Genomic DNA, 20,700 nt, shown 5'->3' with positions numbered 1-20,700 from the left:
AAATTCACTTGCTTCAACCGGGAATTGAACTAACTAAAATTTGTTTGTCTCTGAACTCCTCTTAACGACTGGCCCTATTTTAAATAAAGTTTGGGTCTTGGGCCGCCTGTCCACCTGCAAGAAAACTTCCGCGAGAAATTTCCGACAGTCTGTCCGACTGCCGACAGCAACTTGCAAGTCTAATTCCGCGTTTCCACGTGCAAGTAGACTTGCAAGTTGCTGTCAGACAGACTAACGGAAATTTCTCGCGGAAGTTTTCTTGCAGGTGGAAACGCGGCCTTATGCAGATTTGAAAATGGTTTTAATCACAGAGCAGTAAAAACAACTTACTAACTTTGTTTTTACTGTTCTGTGGTTTTAATTTAAAATTAAATGAATATAGTTTTTTATTAGATATTAATACCACAAGTTCACACCACAACACTAAGTACAACTTACAATAGCGAGCAAAAACTAGAAAAGTCTTCACCAAAATATTGCTCTGTCTTATATGTATACCAATTACTAAGGAATCCTATGATTCCTATGAATCCTATGATCCTATAATCCTGTGATTCCTTATTCATTGATGTAGACTGAAAAATAATATGTTGTATTATAGATAATTAATAATATTATTATGTACATAATACGTATGGTATTTGGTATAATACAATACCTATCTATCTAATTGAACTAAATATGTATCTGTTTTCGAGTTTAATAATATTCATTTGTTTTTTCATGGCCTATCTGTAAAAAGATTTTCATTTATTTTATGTAGTTTTAGGTGTCATTTAAGAATACATAATTTTTTTTTATAAAAATATAAAATTTTTGTGAATATTTAAAGCAATAATTATGGTGTTAAAACCAATTTTGCTTAAAAAACCGTGAGTATAATAGAAAGCGTTTTATTTGCCACCATGTAAAAATAATATACCTAAATCAACACACAGAACAGAAAAAAAAGATAGCAATGTCAGCAAAGTAGCAACCATTAATTAAAATGTTTTGCTGCACTGATTTTCAGAGGAGATAGGTCCTACATACGACCGTCGTCCACCTACTATTTATCCACGGAAGTCGATCACACATAAAATAGGTACTTCTTTCCACATTGAGCTATTATTACTACGTATAGAGGAGACACTACGAACAAAATCTGTGCTGCAAGTGCGGCGGCGCGGGGCGGCTTGTGAGTCATAGATTAAGCGATGTCATCGACTCACCGCTATAGAGGCGAAACTTTGTAAATATTTTGCTTATTACTTATCAATTAAGAACAATCAATGTAACAAAAAACATAATTACTTCTTAATTACTTAATCTAATAAATAAATTATTACTTAGTAAACTTATCATTTAAAAACTTTTCAATTAAAACCAATCAATGTAACAAACAAAATTGATACATACTAGGTAATTTATTTTCATCTTTCATGATTTAACTTTTTTTCAAATAAGTAATATCCACAGTACAATATTTTTTAAATGTGTATAATTATTTTTTTCCACTATAAAAATTTCGGTCATCTAAAATTACTATCTAAACATCTTTCATACCCAATGCCGCTCGGAGCAATAATTAGTTACTTAATTGCTCCGAGCAATGCCGTTTCTTAAATTTTTTGTCTATGACAAATGACGCAAAATGGCGCCCGCCAAATATTTTGCTCGAACCAAGTTTTAACAATGATTATCTAATTAATTACCGATGAAAAGTTACTTCTTTGCACTTTGCCGCATTACTTGAATTATAAGTGCAATATCGCAATACACTCGAGGGCATATTTTATGAGTTTCTTGGTTTTTTGCTTTAAAACAAACAAGATATTATGAAAGCGACCATCGCACTAAAGCGACTGAGTGCAGTTAAGCCATATGGCTTATGTTGAGCGGAACATATGTGATGTAGGCGGTGTCGTCTCCATATGTATATCTCAATGTCTTTTCAACAGTTTTAGCTTTCTCCTCACTAGAGACGAATATCCATGCGTGTACACCGAAACATCTAACGTCCGTAACGCACAATTAGTATTACAGGACTATAATGCGTCTTCCATCTGGGCCGATCAAGTGATCAGGCACTTAAAAGTTATGAATTAAATAAAAACTCATAGGTACTCTGAGAACATATTATTTTTATTCTTTTAAAGATATCTCACATCCCGATAACCCACCGATACTTTAGATAATCTAAAGTAATATCTAATCTACATAACATGGATGTGACATGAATCATCTTAGACTGAAATGCAAACAATCGTTTCGAATGCTGCTTTGGGTTGCTGTCAAGCTGCATGCAAAAGCTTAGTTTCATCATGGACCAATATAATATATATTGGGTTCATGGTTTCATGTACAGTTCATGTAGACGTAGCATGCATAATGGATATATTCCTCGGGAGGTTTTCGAGTCGACTGTATTTTTTTTATTTTGTTAAGTAGGTACTTATCTCAACGCTTTCGACTGGGTGTACCAATTTTGGTGATTTTTATTTGAAAGCTTATGCCTTCCGCTTAATCCTATGTAGTTTAATAAGTTACTTTAGTTAGCGTTTTTTTGTTTAAATATAATATTATCGTCGAATGAGTAGGCACCTACGGCTGACTTGGTTCACTGGATGATGGTTTACCAGTCACCGCACTCACCACCCTAGAGTGGGTCACCAATTTCTTTCAGCAATTGGACGTTTTAAGTGTCTATTAATTTCGAGTTGTAACATTTAAAGTTGAACAGTAGCTTCAACTTTTAAATTAATTCGCTAACCAATGTACCTATCCTTTCTTTGTAAACTACATATAGAGACATAGGCTAATATGAGCCTATTATAATAGGTATCCTTTCTCATAAGATTATTCAAACTTCAGAAATAAATAAACCCAGCTTTACAATACTGTTATAGAATATAGATTCGAACTCTAAGGTAGTGTTGAATCGTACCATGGATCATAGGCTATCATTTCATGCGTAAACGGTATCATGTAATATTATGTAGGTATACCATATTAAATGGAGCATGCGCGATGAGATTTCCTTTTTCGCGCGGCGTAGTATCGAATACTCGGAGGGAGCACGGTGGAAACGGCTTACGCCTTCCGACAACCCAAGAATTCCTTTGTTTCTCAAGTGAGTCGTTAGAAGTGTTCTGGAATAACTCCGTATATGGAGGTAATTTGCACAAAATATATGTACAAGACGGCATCTCGAGCATAGCGGATTACAGTAAAACTAACTGTTGCTCTTGAAATCGATAAGTACATATTTTTGAGGTGTGCTTTTGTTTTGGTCACGATTATGCCACGTATTAACTACGCAGTTTGTGAACGAGTGAGTTTGGATTTTTATATGTAATACGTTTTATTGAATGGAAACTACAGCTTTATAGCTAGAGCTTAGATATCTAGTTTCTATAAACCAACAGTTAGCATATTCAATATTCATATTAAAATATGAATATATTGTTTAAAAATTCATAGTTACATATTATTTTCATTCACAATATTATATACCTATCTATTTAATGATTCAAACAAGAATACTAATAGTTATTTCATTATTTTGAAATAATTTTGGAAATTTATTCTGAGGTTATTAATGTTCTTTATTAAAGATGTAGGATGAGGCCTGGAAGAAATTGCTTATTATTATTATATACCTACCTACTGTATATTGTATTGTTAAATGGTGTGGTACAATAAATGGTTAAATAAGATGACGTATTTCGTATTGAATCCCATAAAAAAATAGGAACAGAAGTGATACTACATATATTGTTCGAGATAAATATTGGTTAATGACGCACGATGGGAACTTGTACAGTCGGTGGACGGTGTACGCCGTGTACGCGTGAACATCGTGTCACACGGGCGCCACGCGGCCGCGGGCACCACGGCCCGCGGGGGTTACTCCCTCATAAGACATAGTCGGTTCTGTACTCGTGGTTAAAGGTATACGAGTCGACTGGTTAAAAACATTGCATTCTTAAAAATATAATTAAAATAAAATACTATAGTGCATTAATGTTTAAAATTTTAAATGCAATTCGGCGTTTTAGTTTTGCATTATTCAAGCCATTAGCATAGCCATACGTATCGAGCCATTATCACACACCATTTCGTGATATAGAGCAGTTTCCGCTCGACCTACACTTACTGACTTACTGACCACTCCGTGACTCCACCAAGAGCACGCTTTCAATCTTCTCGACTCCTCAAAGAATACCTAGGTATTATGATTATTATTTCCTTACGATGTCTTTAAGAAACCGTTTTAACCAACTAAAAAAATGTTTTGCTCAGGTATCCCACAGAGCCACCGCCGGCTAAGAGTACCAAGAAGGAAGTCATCGTGGTGCCCTCGCATCTCGCCGAGCGCTTCGACGAGATTGGGTACGTTATGCCTCATATCACGTACGATAGCTTTGTCGCAGCCAAATGATTGAATTGCATTGCAATTTTATAATTCACTAGCTGTTCCCCGCGGTTTCACCCGCATTGCTCCGCTCCTGTTGGTCTTAGCGTGATCATATTATATAGCCTATAGCCTTCCTCGATAAATGGGCTATCTAACACCGAACGAATTTTTCAAATCGGACCACTAGTTCCCGAGATAAGCGCGTTCAAACAAACAAACAAACAAACTCTTCAGCTTTATAATATTAGTATAGATTACTAGCCTAGGCTCTTTATTAAAACTGAAAGTATTGCAGTTATACTATGTAAAAAAGAGCGTGTGTGCCGAGCAAACGTGTCAGAAATGAAACTTCTTTGGCAACATTCAAAGATACCAAAATCGTCGGCTTACTCCATGACGTGACGATATTGCCATGATGCGACCTTGAAATTTTACCCTCCACGCGCCTAAAGAAGTTTCACTTCAAATAAACTTGGTAGTTAAGTATCTATTAAATAAGTTATTTATAATTAATAATTATTACATTTACATACTAATAAGTAATAACTACATTAATGAGAAGTGTGGTTGGAAAGGGGAAATGGGAATAACTCAAACAAAACATAGATATATGATTGTATATTATATCTAGTTATCTACTTGTACGATTTGGTACGATGTATGAGCGGCCGCGGCAGTGCCAGCATCGATCGCGGTAGGTCTGGCTGTAGGACTGGCTGCAGTAGGAGCATTAACCCGTTCGTGGTTTCCACTAACCCACTTTTAATACCTATTTGTCTTGTACGGTTTTAACCTAAGTAAAGCGTACTACTTAATCTTAACTTAGGTATACTGTTGTATACAGTTCATAGCTCAGTTTATATGAATTTCTAAATAGTAGTTAGTAGGTAATCAGCCTTCTGTGTACTACTATAGACCGCAACATTTGTTTTGCTTGTCACCATTGGGAATCGAACCCAGGGGTCAGGACCCCTCGGTTATATGCTCTGGTGGTTAACGAACTACCAACCGCCTTGGTACCAAGGAGCAGATCATGAAAAGATAAGGTAGATATGAATAACTAAAAACGAAAAAGTCGTATCGGTACAATATTAAGTCGTGGTCATTAGCAAAATATGTAAGTGTGTTACTAGGTAATTTGTAAAAAATAGCAATATTTTGATCCATTTCATCATATTTTTAGACGAGCTGACCTGAATTTTTATCGTATATCATCCTTCCAGTTACTTAACTGAGTGTTGAGTAAACTTGTAGTATGAAATAATATTAGCTACGCCATTGTCGAGGCCAATGCTTATGTTAGGTACTGCTTTTATGCTGCCTTATCTAATAATAAACTTTTCGTGTTAATTATAAGAGTGAATTATATATATATATTTTATAGATCAGCAAGTGAGACAGGAGTGGATGTGATCGACCTGGGCGCTCCGCGGCGCGCGCGCCTCTCCCCCGCCCGCCCGCGCACCGCCCCCGCCCGCCCGCGCCCTCTCTACACGCCCAATCCGCGCCTGTGAGCTGCAAATGTTATATTTTTTTACTAGTAAATAATAGATGTAGTTAACTAACTGAAAAGGACTTTTTGACAACAAATTTTTAGAAGAGAAAAACGTGTAGAACTAGTTGTTACAAGTGCATTTAGCTATTAGGTACTAGGCATAACTAGTGAAAACCCGTATTACCCGAAAACCCTAGAAAAACATTTTGTTTCACTTCTCGCCCAGCTACCCGGGCCCAGCGATTCAATCGAAGCGGAAGGCGGACAGAGGGAGCTCGAATCGTGGTCGCAGACGAAAGCGCGTGTTTCGGCGACCCGTCCCGAACTCGCGCTTGTACCGGCCCGCGCCGCCGCGGCCCGCCCCGCCGCCGCCGCGGCCGCGCGCCGCCTGGCCGCCGCCCGCCAGCTCGGCGCCGCTCGCGCTGGACACGGCGTCGCGCGCCGCGCTGCGCCTGCTCAGCTCGCGGCTCGCGTCGCCGCCGCGCGCGCCCGCCGCGCCGCGCCCCGAGCGCCGCCTGGTGGTGAAGCTGCCGCCGGCGCCTGAGAGCGCGCTCTCGGTCTCGCCGGAGCGGCTGGTGCGCGCCCGCGCCATGGACACCGCCACCCGACATTCCACCAGCCCGGATTGCTCAGACGGCAACGAGCCTTCCTCGGCGCCTTCAGAGTTTCTAGCTGAGGTGAGCTGTCATATTTATTGAATTTATATTCAGACATATAACCACAGCATATAACTAATAGAGTTATTTTACGAAAAAAAAAAATTACCGGCACAGGGATTTGCCTGCTAATTTTTAAATTTGACATTATATGTGTCAGTTCGGTATCAAATATCAATTAAGGTCACCTTTCTATGAAGATAAAAATGTTCTAATAGTCAAAATATGTTGGCTATTAAAATAACTCCACTATAAATCAGGCAAATTTCTCAAACGAGCTGAAATGTTTTTATCGAAATCATTTCATGTGTTTTGTTTTTGAATACCTATGCTGCAAAATATTAGCTCTTTTATGGTTACTTAGAAATCTAGGTATTATCGAAAAACCGATACAATACAGATTTGTGAAATGTGCCCGGTTAAGTAAACCTCTAAAAACTGAGAACAATTACTATGGTGATGTTATTTTTTTTTTGCACAATCAAAAAGTAGAGATTTCAATGAACTAGAGGCACTAGGAAAAAAGGAAAGTTTTTTTGAAAAAGCTGATATTTTGACGTGAGAATTTTCGATTGAAAACTAAGCTGCTCCTTTTATATTAAGTTGAAGTAAGACGAAAAAAAAATTACAGTTAATTTCGGATATTACAAGGTAAGTTTTCACCAAATTTCGTAGAGAATTTTTGTTTTAAAAGATAGCTAAAAATAAAAAAACCAAAAAATTGGTTATTTGAAATTTTCACCTAAATCTTGAGGTTATGTGAAAAATTGTAGATACAAAAGTAAAGAATTAAAACCTACAGGGTACTTCCGGTGAACACAGAATCCTGAAATTACGAAGCAACGTTGTATAGCACTGATAAAGGAAAAACTTAGGCCCAGATTCACAGTCGTGACTTTACTTTAGAGCAAAAGAGTCTTCACAAAGTAAACTTTGTATGACCGAAGTTTACTTTCAACATATTTCATTTCAGAGAGAATTGCTTGACTTTCCTTAGAAAAGTACGGTCCCAAAGTAAAGTACAGGGTAAGACGTGTAACTGTTACTTTATACGCATAATTTATGTTTTTATTATTATTAAATTAAGTTATATTTCCATAAAAAAACATATTATATAATAATAACATTATTATTTTATATGAAAAATGAAATGTTTACAAAAAAAACCATTATGTAGGAAGATTATAGTAGAAATATCAAAAACCGGTAGACACCGCAAAATTCGTCAGAAAAATATTATAATAATGTTAAAAGACAAACGAAACAATGCAACGATCAACACATCAACAAAAAAATGTTACTCGACATGACGTTTCGATCTATAACCCAACCATATTAAAATGTGTTTCTGTTCTAGGAAATTGGTTTAAAATGAAGGCCTACATAATTTATACGCATAGTCATGTAAAGTTTACTTTGAGACCAAAGTCATGATTATCGGCTCCTTAGGCCGAGATTCATAGATCGCACTTTAACTTTACTTTGATGGAAAGATCTACTTTCAACCAAAAATATATATCTTAGTCGTGTCAAGAAAGAAAGAAAGAAAGAAAAGAAAGAAAAAAACATTTATTTCAAGGACATTAAAATAAACACATTTACATAAAAAACAACAACAAAAAACTTAAAACATAAAAAACAAATATAAATTACAATTTAACTACAACTTAGAAAAGAGAAAAAAAAAATAATAATAATAAAAAATAAGGAGACAAAAAACTACACTAAGTTAGTACGGTAGGGTGTCCTTGAAAAAGGGTTACCAACTCAGCTAAATACTGTACGGCAGTAATGCACGCACAGCGCTGGTTTTCAGTGGCCCCTTATCGTTGTTGAAATTAGAGTGACCTCCATCCCAACAATAAAAAGAAAGATAAAATATAAATATAAAAAACTATAATAATTAACCAAATAAATAATAATACAATGTGCAGGAATAAACGAAATAATTTAAATAAAAAAATAAAAAAATGATACGTGATAACTATAAAGATAAGTAGGTACATAAATTGAAAAGAGGTAGATAATTATTATATTCATACATTTGTAGCCACTAAGGTTGGATCTGTTTCTCTAATAAAATAATAACATATTTTTTCTTAAAATTCTCAACCGTGAGAAGGCTGGGAAGAGGCGGTGGTAAATTGTTCCAACACTTAGTATTTGAAGCTACCTCGAAAACTGGCAGAATGGTGTTTTGGAATCATTAATTTAGTCGCAGCTTGCCTCGTTTTGTATGTAGACTGATGATCACCGATCCAAGCCAACTTTTTAAAAAGGTATTGAGGAGATTTCGATTTTATAATATCAAAGAGGAAAGAAGCGAAATGGAGACGCCGTCTATTTTCCATGTTTAATAAACAGGCTTTATTTAAAAATGGCGTAATGTGCTCCCGTGGAGGAATGTTCCAACAGAACCGGGCACATGCGTTTTGTACGCGCTGTATTGCTCGTTTCGTTCGCGACAATATACGACATCCATACACTACATCCATATAATTTAATTTAGATAAGACAAGGCTGTCGCAAAGCCTAACACGAAGTTCCGTATTAAGGTATTTTCTAATACGATACAGAACTTTTAACCGATAGAAGCAGTTAGCTACAGTTACATTGATATATTTTTCAAATCGGAGATTTTCGTCAAAAATGATTCCCAAATTTCGAGCTTCAGCAACACGTTTAATAACTTCGTCATTTATAGAAATGGGAATAAGACGACTTTGTATGGAGCTGACTACTTTAGGAGTGCCTAAAACCATAAACTTGGACTTATTGGGATTAAGTACAAGTGAATTTCGACTTGACCATGCGAATAATGAAGCTAAGTCCGAGTTTAAGTTACTTATTGCGGAACGTGTTTCATCAGGGTAGAAGGAAGTAAACAACTGAACATCGTCAGCATATAAGTGATACTTACACGATTTTATTTGCTTGACAATGTCGGCACTATATAGTATGAATAAAAGGGGTCCCAAAATAGAGCCTTGAGGAACACCTTTTGTAACTGTTTTACAATCTGATAACCTATTACTGCCATCTTCCATTGCAACTGATACTCGTTGTGTTCGATTACTCAAATAGCTATTTGATACGTAAATGAAAGGCGGGCTTCAACGACAGACTGGTTTATTGAAAAGAAACAGATTTACCCTCAACCATAATAATTAATTTGTCACTTATTCTATACTACCGTTATTACACTCCTCCGCAACAAGATCACAATAACATAATATAGGACAAGTAATTAACACACAACTTAAAAGACACAACAGTAATTAACATACAAACTTAAAAGACAGCTTGAAACATAATAAACATAAGGAAACGCCTTGATCGCACAACTATACATATAAATACCATAATCCAAATTACATATACTTAATGTTATATAAATACTTACTACTAGAACCTAAATTACATAATATATTTCGTTACGATAATTTTTTTGCTCGATTAATTGCACGCAGTGCACGAGCGGACATTTGTGATGTCTCAGGGCTAACCTGCGACGCCGTTGGTGCCGCCTCTACGCGGGCCGGTGGGGACAGCCCTGCAGTCTCTGACTGGTGATTTGTTTCGTCACCACTGGCTGCCTCTTCCCACGTCTCCCCCTCGATTTTTTTTCCGGCCTCAAGGTCACCCGCGTCGTTTGCACAGGTGGCATTTGTCCGTGTTAACGAGAACCTATTTTTCGCGGATATTATTTGATCGACGTGCCTTCGCCACTCGATACCGTTCCCTAACTCGACTTTATATGAAACCGGCCCTGTCTTTTTAGAAACAGTGCCCTCTACCCACTTATCTTCCTTAGACCTATAATCCCTCGCGAGCACAGCATCCCCCACGCTAAACTCCCTTAGCGTCGCCGAACTGCGCGCGATTTGCTTTTCCTGTTTATCGCGAACCGCAGCCGCCACGTCGGGTCGCAATGCGTCGAGGCGACTGCGTAGGCGTCGTCCTTGTAGTGCTAATGCTGGTGATATACCCGTCGTGGCGTGCTCACAATTGCGATATTTAAAAAGAAATTTATTTAGTGCTGTGCTCACGTCCTCGCCTTCAAATAACGCTCTTTTAATTGTTTTTTTAATTATTTTAACGGCGTTTTCCGCCGCCCCGTTCCCTTGTGGCCGATAAGGGGCCGAAGTCGTGTGCCTAATACAATTATTTTTACAGTAAGTCTTAAACTCATACGAAGAAAAGGGTGGACCGTTATCAGTTACAAGTTGCGATGGTAGACCGAACCTTGCGAATATGCCTCTCAAAACTTTTACAGTGAAATCTGCATTCGTATACCGCATTGGATAAGCTTCAATCCACTTAGAATGTGCGTCCACTAAAATTAAATAGCGTACACCCCCGCAATCTGCAAAATCTGCGTGAACGCGCTGCCACGGGTGCAGCGGGAACTCCCACGGGTGCAGCTGTGCGCGCGCCGGCGCGTCCAGCACCGAGCGGCACGCCGAACACGACCTACATGTTTCTTCAATATCCTTATCTAAACTCGCCCAGTATACATAATTTCGTGATAAAGTTTTCATTTTATTCATACCAAGGTGCCCCTCATGAATCTCCTCTAAAATCTTGTTTTGTAAAGCGTATGGAATGACTATTCTATATTTATATATAATGCACCCCTTTTCAACTACAAAATCCTGTTTTCTAGCAAAATAGGGTTTCTCCTCATCGCAACTCGGACTAAGCGGCCAGCCAAAAATAATATACCGCTTAATTTTACACAACAAGTTGTCACGTTCCGTTTCCGCAGCGACATCACTGTAACAAACAGGTAATGCGTCCGCAACTAAATTTAAATAATCTACTGAGTCTGTAATGCGACCCTCTCGTGTTAACGGTAACCTCGATAACGCATCAGCCGGCCCGTTGTCCGCCGACCTAACAAATTCAATCTTAAAATCGTATGCAGCCAGACGCGCTGCCCATCGCTGCAAACGGCTCGCTGCCGTCTGCGGAATACCGCCCTTACTGCCAAAAATATATGTTAGTGGTTGGTGATCTGTGCGTAATGTGAATCGTCTACCGAATAAATACTGGTGGTGTTTCGTTACACCGAACAAAATAGCGAGCGCTTCTTTGTCAAGTTGGCTGTAATTACGTTCAGCCGAGTTAAGCGTGCGCGACACACAGCTTACCGGCCGCTCGCTGCCGTCCGCGTAGCGATGCGCCAGCACAGCGCCCAGCCCGTACGCGCTACTATCCACCGCCAATACTAACTCGCGTCCTTCCTCATAATGTGCCAAACACCGTTCACTTAAGAGTGATCGCTTTGCTTCATTAAACGCTTCCCTACAGTTTGAATCCCATTTCCAGTTCACGTCCTTTTTTAATAAATTATGTAAAGGTTGTAATATAGTACTTAAATTAGGAATAAATCGACCGTAATAGTTAAGCATGCCTAGGAAACTCTTAAGTTGCGAAACATTATTAGGTGTGGGTGCACTGGAAATAGCTTCTAACTTTTCTGGATCCGGCCGTAATCCCTCCTTATTTATAATAAACCCTAAATATTTCACATAATCTTGCAAAAATTTACATTTACTTAATTTAACAGTGAGCCCCATTTCCCGTAACCGTTCGAGCACTAATTTCAAATTTTTCATATGTTCCGAATTATTAGAACCCGTTATACAGATATCATCTAAAAATACGACACATCCCGTCACTCCCCGGAGGGTTTCTTCCATTAATTTTTGAAATTTTTCGGGTATACAAGATAAACCGTACGGGGTGCGCCGGTATGCAAACGTGCCCATATGCGTAGTGATAGCGGTGTACGGTTGTGAATCATCCGAAAGAATACACTGTTCATAAGCGTGTGTTAAATCAATCTTTGTAAATTTCTCACCTCCCCTTAAGCTAGCAAACAATTCTTCAATACGCGGTAACGGATAAAAATCCCTCTTTAATTTTGGATTAATTGTAATTTTGTAATCACCACAGATTCGAATTTCCCCATTCTTTTTTACAACGGGTACGATCGGGGTCCCGTAGTCTGAATATTCAACGCGATAGATCGAGCCGTCCGCCTCGAGACGAGCTAGCTCCTTCTCAACCCTCTCGCGCAGCGCTAGCGGCACCGGTCTCGCTCGCACATAAACCGGTTCGTTATCCGCGAGTCGTAATCGAATTGTTTGTTTACAAGTACCTAACTTATCACAAAATACTTCTGGGAATTCTTTACATAACTGGTTCACGAATTCATCCTCACTGATTTCATTGAGGCGGATTTCTGTAATGTTTAACGCACGCATCCACTCTCTTCCTAACAAAGGCCGTGCTCCCTGTTTAATTACATATAATCGTAATTCTTTTTTATACACTCTGCCCAGACGTACGTCCACCTCGATGAAACCCAGAGACTGAATTCGTGAACCCGAATAACAACGTAAAATTAAATTATCAGCTTTTATTAATTTATGCGAGAACAAACGATTATACATATCCTCGCTTATTGCCGAAATACGACTGCCCGTGTCCACTTCACATTGAATAAGTTTATTGTCAATTAACAAGTCAACAAAGAATGGTTGGTTACCTCGTGTCGTAACGTCGATGTTGTACAAACCGTCGTCGTCCGACTCGTCGCTTACGAAATTTTGCCGACCTGACACACGTTTGCACATCACTTTTATATGGCCCCGCTGGCCGCACTCATCACAGTTGTAATGCTTAAACCGACACTTTTCTGCCGCATGCGCCTTGCCGCAGCGCCAACAGTTGCGCCCGCGGTGCCCTAGCGCCTCCGCGCCGGCGGCCGGCCGCGCCTCGAGCGTGCGGCCCGCGCCCCGCGCGCCTGCAGCCCGCAGCGGCCGCGCGCGCTGGCCGGCCGAGCCGCCGCCGCCGCGCGCGTAGTGCAGGCCCTCGCCCGCCTCGCCGCTCACCGCTGCCGTTGAATCCGTCGTCCCCGTCCCGATGGAGCCGCTCACTTCTGCATGCTTCTCCGCAGCCTCTAAAGCTAGCGCGAGTTCCACGGCCTCCTTGTATTGAATTTTTTTCTCGGCGAATATTCTGGAACGCATCGCATCGTTCGATAGTCCCGACACGAATTGATCGCGCAGGTTCTCCTCCAGAGTTGAACACGAACTGCATTTACCAAAATTGCAAGTAGCCGCGAGATGCTTTAACGCCTGTAGGTACTCAGTGAGCGATTCGCCGGCACGCTGACGTCGTAATCTAAACACGTGTCTCTCGGCGATCTCGGAGCGCTGAGGTTCCAAATGTTCCGTCACAATTTGTATTAATTGTTCATAAGTTTTATTTTCAGGAAAACTCGGAGCACATAGATCGCACATCAACGCGTATGTTTCTTCGCCCACGACCGTTATCAACATGGACACCTTTAAATCGTCACCAATTTCGTTCAATTTAATGTACTGATTTACTCGTCGTATATACGCAGGCCACTGCTTCGAACTCAAATTGAAAGGTTCAATTTTACCGATAGGCATCTTGGATTTCGCAAAAACAAACAGTTTAAACACAAAGGAAAAAAAAATCCTGCCTCGTCGCCAATGATACGTAAATGAAAGGCGGGCTTCAACGACAGACTGGTTTATTGAAAAGAAACAGATTTACCCTCAACCATAATAATTAATTTGTCACTTATTCTATACTACCGTTATTACACTATTAAACCAATTTATAGTAGATGGACTTAAACCATAGTACGTGAGTTTGGATAACAGAAGTGAAATATTTATAGTATCAAAAGCTCTCGAGTAATCCAACAGTACAAGGACTGTACCTTTCCCTTCATCTTGCGCACAAAGAATGTCATCCATCACATCGGTCACAGCTGTTGTCGTACCTTTGCGTTTTCTGAAGCCAGACTGTCGATCAGGTAAAATATTTTCTTTTTCTATATAGTCCATTAGCTGTTTGTGCACTATCTTTTCTAGAACCTTCGACAGACATGGCAATATGCTAATTGGTCGGAGATCCTTCAAATTTTGCGGATTATCAATTTTTGGTATGGGACGTACTAGCGCGTTACGCCACAGACTTGGGAAGGTACCAGTTGCAAAAGATAGATTAATGATGTACGTTATATTTGACAAGGTTGCTGGAAGTGTAAGCTTCAACATATCTAAGGAAATATCGTCAATACCAGCAGCTTGCGATTTGAGTTCCTGAATAGTACGTAGCACAGTCGCCTCATTAACAGGTTTAAAGGAGAAAGAAGCATCACTGTGGCGATGGAACTCATAGTAAGTTAAGGTGGATAGTAGTAAGTTATTTCCAGGGACATCAAGAAAATGATTATTTAGAGCATTGGGATTGGCAAGATCTTCAGTTAGTAGAGGCTGTTTCTTTGCGTTTATACCAATGTTTTCCTTAATGTGCCTCCACATAATTTTAGGTTTTCTCAAATTTGAATTTATAAATAAATCAAAGTACGCCTTTTTTTCACGTTCCAATGCCAAACTTACATATTTTTTTAATTCGATATAATATTTTTTATGTGAATCTGCTTTGGTAAGTCGTGCTTTATTTCGCGCTTCATCACGTAGTCTAAACATCTTTTTAATATTATAAGTTATCCACGGTGGTTGCTTATCCTTAACACATATTTTCCTGAGGGGAGCATGAATATCAAAGAGCGATCTAATGTACGAAGTTAGTGTGTTAACTAGTTCATCCACGTTATCAAGAGCAAGCAACGATGTCCAGTTAATTATTTCCAATGATTTGTTGAATTCATCTTTATTAATGTTTTGTATCGGTCTAAAGGTTATATATTTATGCAAAGCTTTTTCTTTATATATGCTAAGTGCACATGATAAGAATGCATGATGGCTAAGTCCCTCAATGTAATCAATTGCAATATTTAGAATAGGCGTATTAGTGCATATTAAATCGAGTAAAGTTTCACTTGAATCCAAAAAATGCGTAGGCTGGGAAATATGTTGCGTAAGATTAAAAGTTTGAAGGAAACTTGCAACTCTTCTACTATTCACATGACCAGTATTTAACAGATTAACAAGCTCATCTTTACTTTCCAGAAACTATACTTTACTTAGTAAAGGCTAAGGAGCCGATAATCATGACTTTGGTCTCAAAGTAAACTTTACATGACTATGCGTATAAATTATGTAGGCCTTCATTTTAAACCAATTTCCTAGAACAGAAACACATTTTAATATGGTTGGGTTATAGATCGAAACGTCATGTCGAGTAACATTTTTTTGTTGATGTGTTGATCGTTGCATTGTTTCGTTTGTCTTTTAACATTATTATAATATTTTTCTGACGAATTTTGCGGTGTCTACCGGTTTTTGATATAATTCTACTATAATCTTCCTACATAATGTTTTTTTTTTCTAAACATTTCATTTTTGATATAAAATAATAATGTTATTATTATATAATATGTTTTTTTTATGGAAATATAACTTAATTTAATAATATTATGTTCTCAAAAACATAAATTATGCGTATAAAGTAACAGTTACACGTCTTACCCTGTACTTTACTTTGGGGCCGTAAGCAATTGTCTCTGAAATTAAATATGTTGAAAGTAAACTTCGGTCATACAAAGTTTACTTTGTGAAGACTCTTTTGCGGTAAAGTAAAGTCACGACTGTGAATCTGGGCCTTAGCCTTTACTAAGTAAAGTATAGTTTCTGGAAAGTAAAGATGAGCTTGACACGACTATGAAATATATTTTTGGTCGAAAGTAGATCTTTCCATCAAAGTAAAGTTAAAGTGCGATCTATGAATCTCGGCCTTACAGTTACAACGTACATATAAAGAAAAACAGTTTTATACAGAATCATCGGTGCGCGAGTCCGACTCGCTCTTGGCAGGAGTTACTTCCGCCCCACTTGTAACGAATGTTGCCCTACCTCAAATTTGTCTGGCCACAGATTATATCTCTGGCTACGGCCGTGTCGCTATCGCACTCCGTTATTCACAAAATTCTATTTGATAACTAGCTGCGCTCCGCGGTTTCACCCACTTGGCTCCGCTCCTGTTGGTCTTAGCGTAATGATATATAGCCTTATAGCCTTCCTCGATGAATGGGCTATCTACCGGGCTATAACAGAAATAACTTTTCAAATCGAACCAGTAGTTCCTGAGATTAGCGCGTTCAAACAAACAAACAAACATACTCTTCAGCTTTATAATATAAGTATAGATATTATGAACGTTCATTCCGTAACTTATATCTATTATAAACAATAATCCACAATGTAAAATCCTACTTTTAGGTATATTATAGAAGAGTTGAAATCGGTAGTCCTATATTAGAGCAGCTGATGAAGATAAGTGGAAATTTCCATCACATTCATAAATGCATATTATAGGTTCTTATAAAAATGTGATGTGTGTTTATTGTCAGTTGTAATTTCAGTTTCTATCTGCGATAATGAGACGGCAGTACGCAGAGGCGCTGAAGTACTGCCGCTTGATCCTGCAGTACGAGCCGCACAACGCGACGGCGCGCGGCTTCTACCCGCTCCTGCAGCACAAGCTCAACAATCACAAAAGCAATAAAGGTAAATCTCTTTTTATACCTTATTTCGTTCTAATGTTTATTCTGCTGAATCAGTAAATAAAAAAACAAATTAGTGAATGAATATAAACACCTAGTTAAAAAAAGACGGGTTGCACTCCGGGAGTGCCGGCAGAAGTGAAAACTTGATTATTAACGTTCAGCATGTTTGATATTTTGGAATGGTATCCGTCTTACGCATGGAATATAAGGGCTAAAAAAAATCCGTCTTACGCTTATTCGATCAGGCCACGACGTGTCCTGACGCGAGTTTAAGATTTTATACCCAACGCCGCTAAAGAGGTTTTCACTTCAAAAATATTCTTTATTATTCTCTTTTTCGCAGATGAAACCAGTTCAAGCGAGGAAGCAAGCCCTCCGCATGATCTCAAAAATGTACGTTTATACCAAACCTAAAAAATAGGTAAATGAAGAAAGAATTTTGTAAATTGCATCTTGTAGGTATTGCAACTCAAGATTACTAATCTGTAACACAGTGGCGTAGCATGGGGGAGGGGGGGGGGGGGGCGCCGGCGGGGGGCGGCACTTCGGCGGGGGCGGCATTTCACTGGTGGTCAAAAAAAAAGTTTTTTTGGTCAATTTTTTGATGATACAACGTTCTCCAATAACTATTATGTATTAAGAAAACTTATTTACTTTATTACCTACAATTTTTTGACAGAGGGTCTGGCATTCTGTCTGTCTTCTTTTTATTCAATCACGTTACAGTTTCGCATGTTTTGTAACTTTTGTAAGAATGACTGAGTAAACTTTTTTATGTGAGAAAATTAATTAGTTCACTTTTCAGTTTAGTTATATTATGCTCGACATTTTTTGTAATTCATTTAAAAATGAAAAGTCGCAAATTCGGGATCCGCACCGGGTGCTAATGACCCGTGCTACGACACTGCTGTGTCACTGTGTTATATACCTCGTAGACGTTATCGTTATTGTCACCTGACGAATTAATTAGGATAAACACTAAACTCTTCGGTAAAGGTAATTTAGGCATTTATAAACTAGTTTCCGATGTGTACGTGTACGTTCGAGTTCGAACGTCCATGTGATTAGTTCGGAAAAAATGAACAGTTATAAATATTAAACCTTATTCCAAAATTGTATCAGTAAACGTCACTTATCCTATAACAAAACCCCATATTATGTAGGAATGCGACACTGAGGAGGGTTCGGGCGGCTTGAAGGTGGACGGCGGGGCCGGAGCGACGGGCGGCACGGGCGGCACGGGGGCCACCGGGGCCACGGGCGGGGAGGACAGCGAGGACGCCTGGGACGAGTCGGAGCGCTCCGGGGCCTCTTGTTCATCCCTGGAGCTGGACTCGTCGTCTCCCAGCCGCGCACAAAATTCACGGTCAACGCGCTCTTCCGACAGTAAGTACCTACCTACTTAAAATTATGGAACATGTGGTATAAAAAAAATATTTAAGAAAATCTTTATTTTGCCAAAACATTATAGCTCATATTATCACGTAAATAACTATGTATACTCAATACTGTGTCATAAAACTAGAAAAGCTCACATTGAAACATCTTATGAAAACACGTTCATTCCGCGCATTTTGATACCTATCCGATTTAAGAACGCGCCCTTAAAATTATTATATATAGTTACCCACGAGTTTGCAAAATATGGGAAATTTGTGATCCGTATTACATCCCTTTGCAATGGAGAAGTTTACTCAAAGATAGATTAATGATGTACGTTATATTTGACAAGGTTGCTGGAAGTGTAAGCTTCAACATATCTAAGGAAATATCGTCAATACCAGCAGCTTGCGATTTGAGTTCCTGAATAGTACGTAGCACAGTCGCCTCATTAACAGGTTTAAAGGAGAAAGAAGCATCACTGTGGCGATGGAACTCATAGTAAGTTAAGGTGGATAGTAGTAAGTTATTTCCAGGGACATCAAGAAAATGATTATTTAGAGCATTGGGATTGGCAAGATCTTCAGTTAGTAGAGGCTGTTTCTTTGCGTTTATACCAATGTTTTCCTTAATGTGCCTCCACATAATTTTAGGTTTTCTCAAATTTGAATTTATAAATAAATCAAAGTACGCCTTTTTTTCACGTTCCAATGCCAAACTTACATATTTTTTTAATTCGATATAATATTTTTTATGTGAATCTGCTTTGGTAAGTCGTGCTTTATTTCGCGCTTCATCACGTAGTCTAAACATCTTTTTAATATTATAAGTTATCCACGGTGGTTGCTTATCCTTAACACATATTTTCCTGAGGGGAGCATGAATATCAAAGAGCGATCTAATGTACGAAGTTAGTGTGTTAACTAGTTCATCCACGTTATCAAGAGCAAGCAACGATGTCCAGTTAATTATTTCCAATGATTTGTTGAATTCATCTTTATTAATGTTTTGTATCGGTCTAAAGGTTATATATTTATGCAAAGCTTTTTCTTTATATATGCTAAGTGCACATGATAAGAATGCATGATGGCTAAGTCCCTCAATGTAATCAATTGCAATATTTAGAATAGGCGTATTAGTGCATATTAAATCGAGTAAAGTTTCACTTGAATCCAAAAAATGCGTAGGCTGGGAAATATGTTGCGTAAGATTAAAAGTTTGAAGGAAACTTGCAACTCTTCTACTATTCACATGACCAGTATTTAACAGATTAACAAGCTCATCTTTACTTTCCAGAAACTATACTTTACTTAGTAAAGGCTAAGGAGCCGATAATCATGACTTTGGTCTCAAAGTAAACTTTACATGACTATGCGTATAAATTATGTAGGCCTTCATTTTAAACCAATTTCCTAGAACAGAAACACATTTTAATATGGTTGGGTTATAGATCGAAACGTCATGTCGAGTAACATTTTTTTGTTGATGTGTTGATCGTTGCATTGTTTCGTTTGTCTTTTAACATTATTATAATATTTTTCTGACGAATTTTGCGGTGTCTACCGGTTTTTGATATAATTCTACTATAATCTTCCTACATAATGTTTTTTTTTTCTAAACATTTCATTTTTGATATAAAATAATAATGTTATTATTATATAATATGTTTTTTTTATGGAAATATAACTTAATTTAATAATATTATGTTCTCAAAAACATAAATTATGCGTATAAAGTAACAGTTACACGTCTTACCCTGTACTTTACTTTGGGGCCGTAAGCAATTGTCTCTGAAATTAAATATGTTGAAAGTAAACTTCGGTCATACAAAGTTTACTTTGTGAAGACTCTTTTGCGGTAAAGTAAAGTCACGACTGTGAATCTGGGCCTTAGCCTTTACTAAGTAAAGTATAGTTTCTGGAAAGTAAAGATGAGCTTGACACGACTATGAAATATATTTTTGGTCGAAAGTAGATCTTTCCATCAAAGTAAAGTTAAAGTGCGATCTATGAATCTCGGCCTTACAGTTACAACGTACATATAAAGAAAAACAGTTTTATACAGAATCATCGGTGCGCGAGTCCGACTCGCTCTTGGCAGGAGTTACTTCCGCCCCACTTGTAACGAATGTTGCCCTACCTCAAATTTGTCTGGCCACAGATTATATCTCTGGCTACGGCCGTGTCGCTATCGCACTCCGTTATTCACAAAATTCTATTTGATAACTAGCTGCGCTCCGCGGTTTCACCCA

General features: G+C 38.3%; 1 protein-coding gene across 1 annotated transcript; it reads left to right on the top strand.

Annotated features, from left to right (window-relative positions):
• Positions 1-2,761: 2,761 nt before the first annotated feature.
• Positions 2,762-18,747, top strand: LOC123695167 (serine/arginine repetitive matrix protein 1-like). The gene is made up of 7 exons (XM_045640927.1): positions 2,762-3,112; positions 4,285-4,374; positions 5,784-5,909; positions 6,121-6,571; positions 16,926-17,070; positions 17,413-17,462; positions 18,233-18,747. The coding sequence occupies exons 1-7, from the start codon at positions 3,003-3,005 to the stop codon at positions 18,473-18,475; spliced, it is 1,215 nt and encodes a 404-aa protein (XP_045496883.1). The 5' UTR covers positions 2,762-3,002; the 3' UTR covers positions 18,476-18,747.
• The last annotated feature ends 1,953 nt before the right edge of the window (positions 18,748-20,700 follow it).

The sequence above is a fragment of the Colias croceus genome, chromosome 10 (assembly GCF_905220415.1).
Source record: "Colias croceus chromosome 10, ilColCroc2.1".
Taxonomy (NCBI): domain Eukaryota; kingdom Metazoa; phylum Arthropoda; class Insecta; order Lepidoptera; family Pieridae; genus Colias; species Colias croceus.
The sequence above is the reverse complement of the archived record's forward strand: the minus strand, read 5'-3'. Positions and strand labels throughout refer to the sequence as shown.

Coding starts and splice junctions, on each gene's coding strand:
- LOC123695167 (XM_045640927.1), top strand. CDS start 3,003: ATGCGCGATGAGATTTCCTTTTTCGCGCGGCGTAGTATCGAATACTCG. Junction 4,375..5,783: donor GAGCGCTTCGACGAGATTGG/GTACGTTATGCC, acceptor TATATTTTATAG/ATCAGCAAGTGAGACAGGAG. Junction 5,910..6,120: donor TACACGCCCAATCCGCGCCT/GTGAGCTGCAAA, acceptor CTTCTCGCCCAG/CTACCCGGGCCCAGCGATTC.